Source organism: Emys orbicularis, chromosome 10 (genome assembly GCF_028017835.1).
Source record: "Emys orbicularis isolate rEmyOrb1 chromosome 10, rEmyOrb1.hap1, whole genome shotgun sequence".
Lineage (NCBI taxonomy): Eukaryota > Metazoa > Chordata > Testudines > Emydidae > Emys > Emys orbicularis.
In genome coordinates, this window is record NC_088692.1 from 55,686,643 (window position 1) to 55,701,695 (window position 15,053).

Below are 15,053 nucleotides of genomic sequence, written 5' to 3' on the forward strand. Positions count from 1 at the left end.
TATCCATCCCAGCCCAGGCAAGCTAATGATTCAACTAGTGGACCAAATCCGGTGATGAATCCTGGCCACGTGCCACCTGAGGCACGTTGCACATACACTAAGAATAGTTTTGTTTAAAGAATCCACTGCATTAACTCAGACAGACAGACAGACAGACAGATCAGGAAGAGCAGGAGACAAACAGGAAACAGCCCTTATGAAGTGCCACGTTAAGAACCCCTGTGTGATGCAGTACCCCTGGAAGCATTTGGCATATGGTGTTAAGGGTATGTAATGAACTCTAATCGGCTGCCTTGCAAATCACAGAGTAGAAATAACCTAAGCCATGTCTACCACAGACTTTACTTCACAACCTGGATGTAAGGAAACAGCTCCTTAACAATGGAATAAAGGTAAAGAAAAAGCCATAAAACATTGGCATAACAAGAGCAACACTCTGGGATGAGTATGAAGTTCAGCCAGTAATTAATGAAGTCTAGAAGCTGGTTGAATAGGGACCAAGATTAAGATCGTTGAGCAGTTTCCAATAACTGCTCTTTCATTCTTTATAAAATAGCTTATTAAATCTACACAGGTAAATTTACCAGCATTACTACACAGGTATAATTATACAGCAGTAGTTACACTAATGTGACTCCCCATATGGACACATTTTGTACAGTTAGTGTAAAAATACTTTTTATTTGGAAAAACAGTGGCTTGTTTTCAGTCTTGCTTATGTCAGTACAAGCTAAATCCAAAAAAAAAAAAAAAAAGAAGCCACCGCCGCCCCTGGTAAAAGAGCATCCATATGGGGAGAAAGATCAGTGTAACTTTAACAGTATAATTATACCGATATACCTGGTGTAGACAAGACCTTGGGGGAGGGGGGGGGGGACAACACGACTACAGTACAGAGCTTCCAGGGAAAGTTGCATGTAGAGAATAATGTTAAAAATATTTGGAAGAACAATTAGAATTGCTTTCACTTCCCCTATTTTTTACCCCATTCTGTCTAATAGCGACCCACTGCTCTGTTTTGTTAAGAAAAATGTCCCTACTTCATCTTTCTCAGAAGCTTGTCTGTCTGGCACATGAGACTGGCAACACAGCAAGACGAGTTGGGCAGAGTCCAGCAGCAGCCCTTGAGGGGAAAAGGAGTAGCGGCTCACAGGGAAAAATGTGAAATAGCAGCTGTATTGCGTGATGCATGATGTCACAGGATAGACTAATCAAGCCTATGAAACCAGGCCAAGATTCTCCTCTACTATCAGTTCTACAAAGACTTGCGGAGGTAAAGAGGGAGAAGAGAGAGCTGCAAACCAAAAGGCTGGAAAATAATTAATAGTGGTGGGAAAACAAAACTCTTCATTAAAAACGTAAAATTTATACATGAAGTCTTTAATCAGTTTCATTTTGATGGAAATTTTCCATCAAACAGAACTCTGCACTTACGCAGGGCCTTCCATCTGAGGAGCTCAGAGCATGGTATAAAGTACTAGCCACATTTCTCAGAAACAGAGGTCAAGTGACTTGGCCAAGGTCACACTACAAGTAGCTGGCAGAGCTCTGATTAGAGTCCAGGTCTGCTAGCCTCTTACCTTCTTTACTTTGCCTGTCTGTACAGTGACAGATAGATCATTTGAATTACTGGTTATTAAAGTCCTTAATGGAGTTGGCTCTGGCAACCCTGAAGTCCTGCTTCTTGAACCTTGTACTAACAGACACTTCTGCTCACACATGCTGTTGAAAAGATCCCATTTCTGCTACTGAAGTCAGCGTTGATTGCGCTTTTGCTATGGTGGGCTCAGGGCCGGCTCTAGGCACCAGCGTCTCAAGCATGTGCTTGGGGCGGCACTTTTAAAGGGGCGGCATTCTGGCCCTTTGGGGTGGCACTCCGGCCCTTTTTTTTTTGCTTTGGTAGCAGCACTCCGGCTTTTTCTTGGGGGGGGGGGGGGCTTGGGGCGGCAAAAAACCTGGAGCCGGCCCTGGGTGGGCTAAACAGTGCGGCATTCACTACCCTCTGAAACCCATCTCATTTCCTTCCTTCCTACTTCAGTGCCTTACAGCTCTCCCCTCCCCAAATGGATTTTAGAACAGCTGTTGACTCCATATTGGATTATCTTTTCTTCCAATCTCTTTCCTTTTAACCTTCATTTGTTTGTTTCTATACTTAATTGGGTTCATGATTATTTTCCAATCTATTTCCAGCACCCTGAGGGATTTATATATAAATATTACTACTTGTTCTGGATTTTATTGATGCCAATTTGTATTTTAATAATTCATATGTTGCCATAGTTTCCCTTGACTGGCACTCTTGAAAGGAGTGTGCACCTACAAAAAGGGAGACTACCTCAGGCAACTGGAGTAGCTATAGCCATACATGGAAGCAATGAGTACTAATATTTACACTCATGATAAAGTCAGAGGGACAGAAGTGTCCCAAAAACACCTCCAAGCAGAATGCTACAATTTTACAGAATTAATCCTCTAAATTTAGTGAAGGCTTCCAGGATTTAAAAGCCAAGATACCCACCCAAATGACTTATTTTTGACTATATACACATCTTAAAATGAGTATCTGTTTTGAATTTAACAAATTGGATGCTATCAACTCTGGTTGAGCAATTGTAATGAAAGCTGTTTTGCATGAGGAAGAGAAAGGGGAAAAGTGTTGAGGAAATTTTCAAAGTGCTGGGTAGGAATTTAGCCACAAACCCCACCCTAAACAACTTGACTAGGAGTTGGCAAGTTAACCATTATGTGCTGCTTTAAAAATGTAGGGGTAAAAGTCATTTTCTAGGTCTCATGCAATAGCCTGATGTCGCAATATTTGAGTTATAAATACTATGGGGATGTTCATGGGTGTCTGCCTGCCCAGACCCAGCTGCACAAAGCAGGCCTAAAGCAGAAGAAGTATGACTGCATGTTGTTTGTGGAGAGTTTCTAATCTGCAAAAGTAATTCAGCATCAATATTTATGTAAAACTCAAAGAGGAAGTGTACTGGGAAAATTTGCAATTTAAAAATGGTTACTTGGTCATCCCTGGTATAAACTAAATCAGTGGTTCTCAATTTTTTTTTTTCCCACGGACCACTTGAAAATTGCTGAGGGTCTTGGCGGATCACTTAATGATCTTTCCAAATGTTGTTTGTACCATTAGCTAACTATTGTAAAGCGCTTTGGATAAAAGCGCTATATTAAAAAACAAACAAACAATGTTTTTTGTTCTACAAATAAAAGCACACAACTCATATTTTAATATCAGTAGTCTTACCTTTCTAATGAGATGGATGTGCCCTCTCTCCCCCCCGCCGCGGCAGCCCCCAAGCTGGGGCTGGGAAGGAGGGGGGTCTCTCCCCCGCCACAGCAGCCACAGAGCTGAGGCTGGGAACGAGGGCCATCTCTCCCCGACAGCTGCAGCCCTGGAGCTGGGGAAAGTTGCCTCTTTCTCTGGCCGCCACAGCCCTGCATATCTCAAATTCCCCCCACCCCCACTTTTCACCCTACTGCCCCCTCCCACCTATCCCCTATTCCCCCCAAGGCCACCACCTCACCTTACATGTGCATCTTCTCCAGGGTCCAGGCACCTAATTAGTGGAGCTGTGCAGGCATGACTCCACTAATTAGGTGGGTGGCCCTTCATTCTTTTGTGTGCGGCTGCCAAGGCATGCACCTTAGAGGGAACTATCCGCTGACCACCTGAATGGAGCTTGCAGACCACTGGTGGTCCACAAACCACAGTTTGAGAACCTCTGAACTAAATCATCTGCGAAAGAAAAAGAAAATAAAAGAAAAGGGGGGGGGGGAATTGCTCATTTCTGATGCATCAAGAAAGCCAGAAGAGGTTGGGGTTTTGGTCCGGTATTTTCCTTTTAATTTCCCTGCTTATTACGCCGATCAGAAATTCAAGCCTCATCTACATATTGTTCCTGTAAGACCCTTTGGACAACCAATGAACTAGTAAGAGGATATCACAGATACTATTTACGGTGTCAGTCCTGCAAAAAGCATCACTGCAGATGGATCCCTGCACCTTTGCAGAACCTTCCATGTGAACCTAAACTATGATGTCGTCTTACCAGTGCCCCAACGGGGATCTGCATGGGCACGGACCGAGCCTCCCCTAAGCTCCCTGCAGGATCTGGGGCCAAGGGGAAATCTGACTGATAGGAAGTGATTTTTAATTAGACTGTTTAAAATGTTTTGTTAACACCCATTTACCGGGGAAAGGAGAAGAGAAGGAAAGAAGGCAAATTAATGTCTCAACTGTCAAAGGAATATTTTTCCAAGGAATCTAGTTTCTCAGAGTTTATCACTCTGTACAAAAATGAGTTAACTGTTCTTTTAATGGCACATGCTCTCACGTGACAAAGAGATGCATAAGAATAAATTGTTTATATCAAGTCTCCGGCTGGTTGAGACTTCACTTAAAATTATAGATTGTGAATGAGGTTTTCAGAATTACAGTAACACCCCCACCCTCACCATAAACCTGCAAAAAAGTCAGTCTCATTTTTTCTGCCATCTGCCTTAAGCATCAAAAGCAAAGCAAAGCAATGATGAAGTCAGAAAAAGAGCTGGGGCTACATTTTGTTTTCCTGCTTTCACTATACTCATGCAGACACTAATACACGACTGTACATTTGCAGTATGTCCTGATATTTGCTACTTGTCACTGTAAGTAAAAGCAATGCTTAGTGTAATGCAAGAACTTTCCTGACTGGCCTAAGTCAACTGATTTTGAAAACATCAAACTGAGCATAGACCTGCCAAATAACTGCTGAATAAGAATTCAAAAGTAACATGATGGGAAGTAAACACTCATTCCCCAAGAATAAATAAAATAAGGTAATTAAAGTACTAGAAACATGCTAGCATTGAAACATGCTCATCAGAGAACAACAGATTAATTTCTCCTGTTTACAATCCACTTCCTAAATTGCACTCAACTGTGCTGGCTGCAGCCCTGATATTTTGTGATTACGTAAGCAATTGAAAAACCTGGTAATAGAAAGATACAGCAAGGTCCATATTTGTTTTTATTCTTTAAACAGATACTGGATGAGCAGACATTCAGGTAGGGAAAAAAAACCTGTAATTACGCTATAACTTCTAACACGGGCTAAACAGAGATACTAGTTCCTGAGGAAGTGGTTAAACAAAGAATAGAGAACCAGGCCAAACAAAAATTAGACACTGCTAAAACTATGGCAGTCAGTCAATTCTGGCTTTTTTGTCAGGGGCTCTGGAGAAAAAAAGGTCACAAACATCACTAACATTACACAAGGATGCTTCTTTAATAATAGCGACAAGATTAGTTTTCAGTTTACAGAAATGCCATATTTTTAGGCAATTCATTAGATTTCTAAACAGTATAATAAGACTTGGCAGGATATTTTAAATCAGAAAATTTCCGTACTAGGTTACTCTTTGCACCCCACAAAACATTTCTATCCTTAGCTTAAATTTATAGTGCTATACATTCCACCAGAAAATAACTAGTGCATTTTCCCCACCATTACTTTAATCTAGCAAACTATATCATATATGATTTTACTTCTAAATCTGTTATTTAATCTCAGTTTCTACCACATTTTGAATAATCAGTATCTGAAGGTTTTGTTGCTGTTTAATTATTACTAGTGCAAACATTTACTTAAATGTAAATGTAACAATTCTTGAAAATAAAGAGTACATACATTTACCAAAAAATCAAGCCTTGTCAGGGAGACAAATATTATACAATACAGAATACAGTAGCACACACCTAAAAGAGACTTTACACCAATATAAAAACAATAAAAACAAGACACACAAATCAAACAGCCAATTTCAGAGAGAAGCCAAGGAAAACCAGAATAGATTGCATTGCAATTCTCAAGATCAGACCCATCTCTTAAGGAGAGGAATCCTCTGAATCCCCTAGCAGTCTGAGGTCACAATGTATTGGGGGGGAGATTCTAACAGCCTATTTATTTCAGACCATCCCCCTCTATTCTGCCTGTCAGACACAAAGGAAGCCATCAAAACATTCTGAGTGAACAAGATACAGGAAGAGAGTTTCAAGAGTCCACCAGACTAAAATGTTACTTACCAGCTGAAAGCAGAAAAGTAAGGCTATGTCTACACTACGAACCTTACAGCGGCACAGCTATACCACTGTTGCTACACCACTGAAAGGTCTCCTGTGCAGCCGCTCTATGCCCACCCCCAACAAGCAGCAGTAACTATGTCAGCAGCTGTCCACACCGGCACTTTTGTCCGTGCAACTTATGTCCATCAGGGGGGTGCTTTTTCACACCCCTGACTGCCAAAATTTTAATGACAAAAGTGCTAGTGTAGACAAAGCCTAAGTATCCAGAGTTATCATTAGCCATCTAAGACCCAGTTCCTGCAATCTGACCTGCCCGAGCAAACACTTGCACCTACACCAAATTCCAACGGTGTAAATGTGGCTCAGTCCAGGCACAAGGGTCTGTCTGTGCAGATCTAATGTAGGTGCAGGGCCTCAGAGAGTACTGAGATATTTTACAGGAAAGGTAAATCAGTATCTATTTGCAATATTCTAGAAAGATTAGCCACCTTTTGTGAAACTGCCTTATTTAGATAGGTTACCTGTCAGTATTTTGACTAGAGCCAAATGGGTAACAAAAAATTTTAAGAGAAATTTCACAGCCATATTTGTAGAAATCCAGATTTAATAGATGGGCTCAAAAGAGAAAAGTTTTAGAAAAGAGAATTGGTTTTACAAACTATTTAAGGCTGCTGAGTGATAAGCGTACTCACCTATCATATCATTTATAAAACAAAATAAAATCCCCACTTACAAGCAAGGAAATTACAAAAGGACACCAAGGCTTACGCTGCCCCCATAGTAAGCAAATTATCAATATCAAGTATAAAGTAATGCATATTCCATCACAACACAAAAGCCTCTACTCTGATCTAAATGAAAATAGTTTCCCCTAGTAATCTCAGAACATAAACAAAACACAAAACTCTTAGCTGGTTTCCAGAACTGAGGGAGTTGGTTTTGGAAACCACTCAGCATTTGCTTTAGGGGGGAGGGGGAAGTCATTTATTTGTTTTGTTTTTCTAAAAATTTTTTGCACAGATGAATGAAGATAAATAAATGGGAAGTGAAATGGCATCAGATTACTAAAATTAAATGATTTGTATCAGCCAAGTTAACCATGGCTCCCAAGGCCTAACCTACCTTCATTCCAAATACTGGTAAAGAAGGTTAAAACTGCTTGAACCAAGTGTAAGACCCAAGCCTTAGACTCACACTGTACAGTTCCGCAGCTCCTGCCTAAACCACTAGACCACAACGCCTTTCAACTGAGTTACTGAACCTAGCTAAAGCTTAACTACCCCATCTAAAAAACAGACTAATAATACTTTGCAATTACCTAGTGCTTTTCCACCATCTTGAAGGGTGCAGGGAAGGTGGGCGAGCTTTATTAGCCTAATTATAATTAGACAACTGTAATTAAATTGATTCCAGTCTGCATGATTCACTGTGCTGTAGTGGTGAGCTCTGTATCTGCCACCTCAGGTGAGGATGGCATCAGCCACAAGCTTTGCAAGTCATCTATATTTCTATATCAATGGTTCTCAACCAGGGGTACACATACCCTTGGGGGTATGCAGAACTTTTCCAGGGGGTACATCAACTCATCTAGATATTTGTCTAGTTTTACAAAAAGCTATATAACAAGCACTAGTGAAGTCAGTAAAAACTAAAATTTCATACAATGACTTGTTTATACTGCCTCAATTTATATGCCTCTGCTAAACCTCCCTGTCCACATTTCTTCCTACCCCAAGGGGGCATTTGGAAACATCCAGCAAAAAGATTTTTAACTAGATCCTGGAATTTTTTTTTACTTTTCAGAAGTTGCCTGGGTGAATTCAGATATATACAAGTATTCTTCACTGCCATGTTCTCTTTCCAGAAAACTTCCCTGACATAGAAACACATCTAGTGTCCAAATAAAAGCAGCACCTTTAACATCTATTCCCTGAAGACGGTCTCATGCAATGGCCCACGTTAAAAATCTGTTTCATATTTTGTGTGCAATATGATTTTTTTGGGCAGACTGAGGTAGTACAAACAAACTTCATAGAGAAGTCATTTCAAAATATATTAATTTCAAATAGTATTTACTCAATGTAATCCAACAAGACATAGTTCTAAATATTTGCAAACATTAAGTTCTCTTTTTGAAATTGGAAAAGGAATCAAAATCAACATTATATTGGGAGTGTGGGGTTGCCACATTAAATATAAAAGAATTATCCCCCCTCCATAAAGAACATGCCTGCTGTGCTGAGACTGGAACTCTGATCCTTCAGCTCTAAAAACACAAGTCTCTACTACTAGCGCAGAAAGAAGATCTCTGCTAACCAATACCTCTAAAAATTCCTTACTTTCTTTCTAGGCTGAACTAGCCAATAGAGGGCAACCTGCTGACAGATATGTAGGGACTGTCCATCCATTAATCTAAAAATTTCCATTTGGTTTAATGGAAGCAAGATTGGGTCCAAAACTAAAGAGCACAAAACATTAATGAGCTTTGCTTAATTAGAACCTATTTTCTTCAGATACAGCTGGCACATGAGCTTTTAAGGAGATTTATCAATATACAAAGTTTGAAAGGTTATTATCAAGCTATTCTTGAGCTGAAGGAAACACTAGATTAAAAAAAAAAATCTACTGTGCTTTGAAATTTGATTTAAGTGACCTTTAACTCAAACAAGTCTAAAAATGTTTTTGCAAAGAAGTTCTCTCCTTTAATTTCAGAGTAAGGCTAGTAATTTTTAGGCCAAACCAATTTTCTAAGGCAAAGTTATAGAAGAAAAAAAACAGAAAAATGGGACTTGATTGCAACCCTAATCCCACAAACAAATCTCCATGCACACAGACTCATTCTCACAATGTCACTGAATTCAATGAGACTCTATGGGGGCATAAAGGCCTGGGGCCATCTCAACCTGACTGAAGAATCAGGGTCTTAATATGGAATAGGTTCTTTATATATGATTCAGTGGTTTTTTTCCTATTATAGGAAGAATTAAAGGAAATTAGGAACTTTGCTCTCTCCTTATGAACTATGGCAGAGACTAGTACTGATGAGGATGGAGAAGAAAGGAGGAGGAGCTGAGCTGAGAAGCTTCAAGTCTGTGTACATGTACTTTTAGAGCATATTTGTCTTGGCACTGCTTACTACAGTCCAAGATTGCAATGCCAAAAAACACAGTGTGGCAGGATGCTGCTACCTATCCAAATGAATAGAGAACAGTGTAACTGGTTTATGTAAGGAAAACATAACCAGCAGTCAGTCAGACCCAATAAACTCCTAGCCCTGAAAATTCTCCCACTTGCATTGATAGCATTTGGGCTCTCATATATAAATGAAATAATTAATGACAGTTTGGAAGACAGCAGATTAGCAATGCCATTTTGTAAAGTTATTTTAATTGGGTAGAAAAAGAGTCTCATATTTCAGCATTTGGATTTCCACACTAATCATATTTCAGTAGGCCAAAATTATTTATCCAAGCTCTCTCTCTCTCTTCTACTTTTTAAAATCCAACAGACATCTGGGGACAGCACAATATGAGGCTCTGAGCAAATGCTAGTTACAGCTTTTACTGCATCACAAGCTACCATGCAAAGATAACACAAGTTCCAAGCAAATATATTGAACTTCTGCAGGATATACAGTTCTACAGCAAAAGGAATCCTTCAATATTTCATAAAAACAACCATGTGTGTTATTTTAAAAACCAGGTATTCAGCTGATAGTGATCTGAAGTATTGGAGGTTTTAAGCATACTTGAAGTGCAACAATTTCCTCTTACAAGTACTGAATATTTAAGCAGAGACAATCCTAGCTGTCATGAGTTTTTCTAGAGGAACATTTTGCAATTTCACACTGCACAAAGCATCAATTCGTCTTCTCCATGCCAAAAAAGTTGGCAAGACCCTTCAAGCTTGCACAGGTCTGCTTGGAAGTGTGCTGTGATAGGTGAGATATGGTTGGCTGCGGTTGCACGAATGAGTATGTGAAAAGGTGATAGGAAAATACATAGCTGAGCTGTTGAGAATCCTTTTTTTAATTACATGGTTTGCACAAGAGTCCTGAGAGTGTGGCATGTCATAAATTTAACTGGTTTTGCCTGGGATTATTGCCAACATCCTAAACCATCAGAAATTACAGAAAATAAAATGCATGGAAACATTTAGCTCTAATTGGAAGTAGCAGAAATCTGCAAACAATATTTCATGTGACAGTACTGATTAGAAGGGATTTTCAGCATGTTTCTGCACAATTTCCGCCTTTCCTAGTGATTTATCTCATCTCTTCCTTTCATGTTCTTACACAAGACCCATTGACCCATTGCTCTAAGCAATTAAAAAAAAAATCTTTAAGATAGACACCCACAGGGAAGTTCTCACAATGCATTGTGTGTTGTCAATTTATTTAGATTGCAAACTCCACAAAGCAAGGAACGTGCTGCCTTTTGTATTTTATCCTGCACAGAACACACTACCAGGTTTCAAATAATAATCTGGGGGAATGGGGCTTGCTATGTTTTAAAGTGTGGAATTTGCACTCTCCAGTTTCTGAACTATACTGCCATGTTATTTGTGCTGATTAAAGTTCTAGGTGTTGTCTAGAAATGGGCACGGGCCCTTATTCTTTGATTTGGAGCAGAAGACTTCAGATTTGGCTGAGTGTGCTCACAAATACTGCCTTTTATTATTCTCACAGTTCGCCATCATCAATCAAGAGACCACCAAAGGAATCTTGACTGTTAGCTTGAAAGGGAGCTGTTAGCAAAGGGACTGTTAACTTCAAAGGCCAATACACCTCTTCAGTCTGGTGCACGCCTTCCCCCAACCACCCTATCTCTGATAATGTTATTTTTCAAACGTCAGCTGTGTAGTGCAAATAGCATTGTTATATTATTGCACTTCTCATGAAAATGTTTTGAGATGCCTCCGCATTATACAATGAAGTGCCATTGCTATCAAGACTCTTTTGGGGGATAAAAAAAAGTATTCAATCCGTGTGCATCGATCAATCTAACATTTGGAGGGCCTTTGAATCCAGGGTACCTGAAACAGTCCAAACTCTAAGTCACTTCTTATATTAAGGACCCACTCTCCAAGGTATTCCAGAATGTTTTGTTGTCACTGGTGGGTCATATGGCAACCAAAGTATTCCCTATATATCAGTATCTTCATTCTCCTTTTCAGAGGAAGGTCAGCTAACTCAGAATGGGACAGATCACACATTCTTTGGAGATACTTTTGGGCCATGTTAGAGGTCGGAGAAACTGTGGAATTTCAGGATAAAAGGAGGGAAGACAATTACCTGGCTAAATATTTTTCTCCAATTTAGGACAACAAAAGACAAATAAAGAAATCCCCCATTTATCCAGCCTTATCCAGTCCCAGTAAGTCTTGACAACTTATACAGAAATTATACAGAAGCCATTTTCTTTTTGAATGGTATATTACCATTTAGCAGAACAAGCAAAGAATAAGATTCCTGCTAATGGGGTTCACTTCTTAGGCAACAAAGAACAAAAACAGAGGTGACAATGAGGAGTAATTGAAGTTTTATTCTCTCATTTTTGAAGGAACAAAAACATCTATCACAGTCCTACCTAAAACAGCTGAGAACAATGGTACATGGCACAGAAATTCTGCCATGGGCAAATCTCTATATAAAAGAGTCATCAGAGTTCTTAGGGAAAATTGGGATCCATTACCACTCACCACAAGTTGACTTCTGTGGGCATCATTCAAAGTGCTACTGTCACTGAAATGATGGCAGATAAGAAAGAGTATCCTGTGCACCACTGCAGAGATCACGTAACACTAACAAATAATAGCCTATCAAGATAGGCAACCCGCATGGGAAATGTCACTCAGACTACTAAATATGGACTAGAGTAGTTTCATCTAGCAATCCTGTGAAGGGACTGAAGAATTCAATTAAGGAGAGTTATGAGCAATTTGTCTCTCCTGTAATTGATAACTGGCTTATGTTTTTACTGAATGTTTTAAATTTAGTGTACTAACTATAAATGTTTCTTTATCCACTTGTTAGGAATTAATACTGTACTTCTGATTTACCTGTCCAAATAATTTATATGGGATTTGGTTATTGTTTCTAGGTTTTATTAAAAAACATGAAACTAGTGGGAGTGCGCTCCTGGATATAGCACCATTATAAATCTAGTCAGTTTCTCAAAGAGTTTAACTCCCTCCCACCTCCTCCCAACTGTAATAAATCAGTTCAGCATCCAGCACAGTCTCTTCCCATAAGTGCTAGCTTGGTGAACATGCACTTGCCTGACAAAGGAAAATTCGTTCTAATCGCTGAACTTCTTTCCTCAGAAAACAGCATGTCTATCAATCAAACTTCATCTTTCTGTATGAAATGAGGCTTTCCACAACATTAACGTTTTCATGTTTTCTAGAAGACTGGCTCTTTTTTTAGTTAAACAGTTGCATTAACAGCTTAGTATATTTTCAGCTTTGGTAATGTTATCTTTCTGGTGTTCTTTGAAGGGTAAACCTTAGTGCCATATGTCAGCACCATGAGGTGACAGATACAACCATAAGGGCTGGATTTCCAGGTAAAGAAATATACAGAAATGAACAAGTTTTCCTTTATGCACTCTCCCTCTCTAACCATTACTCTGCATCATTCCACTGAAAAACAAACTCGCGTGTAAAAGCAAAAGCTCTAAAGAGTAAAATAACTGGTTTTACCAAAGAAAGCAGCAGAACTACCCCACCTTGGCTCCAGGAAATGCCAATCATAGAAGAACTCAAGCAAGCTGCAGAATTGGCCCACACTAAAGCATCCATACAATAGGACAAAAAATAAACAGCATTCCCACATTAAAGGAAACAACTGAAAACTTAATTAACATTTCATTGTTCCATGGACTAATATCTCAAATGACGCTTCCCCCCACCATTGCCCATAGACACAGTAAGGTGGGGGGGGGGCATCTTATTGTTACAAACGCGCCTATTGCTACATATACTAAATGTGCTAGGGTTTCTTTTTTACAATGAATACAGAGAAGAATGTAAGCTAAAATGACAGCTACCATCAGAGGTCTTCTATTTGAAAAACTAGCAGTAATTATGGTGTCATTAACTAGTTGAATTTAGAGCAGCTTGGGCAGAGCAACCCTTCAAGGGGAAAGCTTTGAACAAACAATATCCGGACACAGATGGTACTGAAGAAATAATACAAATGTCATGGATACATATTTGTGTTATTAAGTCAATGTGCAGAGCCTGGTGTTGACTCCTACACATTCCTCCTGCACCATCCGTCTAGAATGTGTAAATGTTCATTTATATTGTGTAGATTTATACACAGGATCACACTCCACTTTATTGCGCACCACTCAATCTACTGGCTCCTTCAATCTATATAACACAGTGATGTCTTTTTCCCAGCCCCCCAGTACTCCCATCCAAACCCCATCGTGCAAAACCCTGGACAAATAAAAATGTTTTAAAAATAAAGACAAAGCTTCTCAGGCTAAGCAGTTACTTTTACACTGATCCTGCGAGATTCACAGGCCCCTTTCTCCACATACCCTGGGCTCGGCTTCCCCGGGATAGAGACGAGCGTGCTGCTCCTCGCGCAAACAAAGGGGGTTAAGAACAGAAAACCTGGAATTCCTTGGCAGGAGAAGCAGCCATAAGCCGGGGGGGGGGGGCGGGGAGAGAGACAGTCTCCCCGCCCGGCACATGAGCTCAGCCTGCTAGACCCTGCCCGTCCCAGAGCCAGCACAAAGCTCTGCAGGGAGGGACCTGTGCAGCCGGGACCCCCCGAGCAAGGCCTGAGGGGTGCGTGTAGCGGGGGCAAGCGATGGCGGGGGAGCAGCTTAATGCCCCGCGAGGAGCTGCCCCGCTGGGGGAGGGGAGCTTGAGCCGGGCACCGGCTCTCCAGGGGTCCGCGCTCCCGCCCCAGCCCCTCACCCACGGAGCCCGCCCCGGCCCAGGCGGTAGCGAGGAACAATGGGGCCCCCGGCGCCCCCTCCCCGGAGCCAGCCCGGTCCGCGTTGGGGAGGCGGCTCCCGGGCTCCCTCCCGAGGCCGGACTGGGTCGGCGGGCGCCGCGTAGGCCGCGGGGCCCGGGGCCTGCCGTGCGAGCCGCGCCGGGGACACTCACCGCTGCAGCACCAGGAGGAGGGCGAGCCCTGCGGGAACCGGGCCGAGGCGGGCGCGATGCAGACGCTGGAGCCAAGGTGCGGGCACTCCATGGCACAGGCGGGCAGCTCCTCACAGCAACTGCGCCCCGCTCACAACAGCCATCTTAGAGCCAGCGCCGCGATCCGCCCGCCGGGCCTTCCGCGCCGCCCTCCCGTCCACGCGCCGCGATCCGCCCGCCGGGCCTTCCGCGCCGCCCTGCCGCGATCCGCCCTCTGCACCTCCCACCCGTCCACTCCGTTGCGATCCACCCGCCGGGTCTTCCGCGCTGCCCTCCTGTCCGCGGTCCGCCCGCTGGCCCTTTCGCGCTGTCCTCCCGTCCGCCCCGCCGCGATCCGCCCGCCGGGCCTTCTGCGCCGCCCTTCCGTCCGCCCTGCTGCGATCCGCCCTCCGCGCCTCCCTCCGGTCCACTCCGTTGCGATCCACCCGCCGGCCCTTGCGCGCTTCACTCCCGTTCGGGCAGCCTTTGGGGAGGAGTTTCTTCCAAGCTCCGCCCATACAATAAGCTCCGCCCAGATTCTTTGAAAGGTTGGGGACTGCTGCCAACACTTGGCTATTGGGGTGGGGTGGGGTAGGGTTGCCCGGTGACCGTTTTCCACTACAGCGTCCGGTCACATCTAATGACCAGACACTAAAAGTCTGGTTACTGTGGGCTGGGGGGGAAGTGGCAGCCTGTTGCCTGGCCCTGAAGCGGCGGCTCCTGCAGCAGCACGCATGCAGCGGCTCGGGCCACAGGTTGCCCCTTTGAGGAGCATGGTTCACAAGCCTGCAGCAGAGGACAGTGCAGGAGCCCATGGCAAGCAGAGTAA

The 15,053-nt window shown here is 42.5% G+C and overlaps 1 protein-coding gene across 1 annotated transcript in view; it reads right to left on the reverse strand.

The window, feature by feature from the left end:
• USP3 (ubiquitin specific peptidase 3) overlaps positions 1–14,393 on the reverse strand; it is a 63,162-nt gene extending 48,769 nt beyond the window's left edge. The window contains exon 1 of the mRNA XM_065411941.1: positions 14,207–14,393. Coding sequence (XP_065268013.1) covers positions 14,207–14,297 — 91 coding nt within the window. The 5' untranslated portion in view covers positions 14,298–14,393. The remainder of the gene's footprint in view (positions 1–14,206) is intronic.
• Positions 14,394–15,053: the final 660 nt, after the last annotated feature.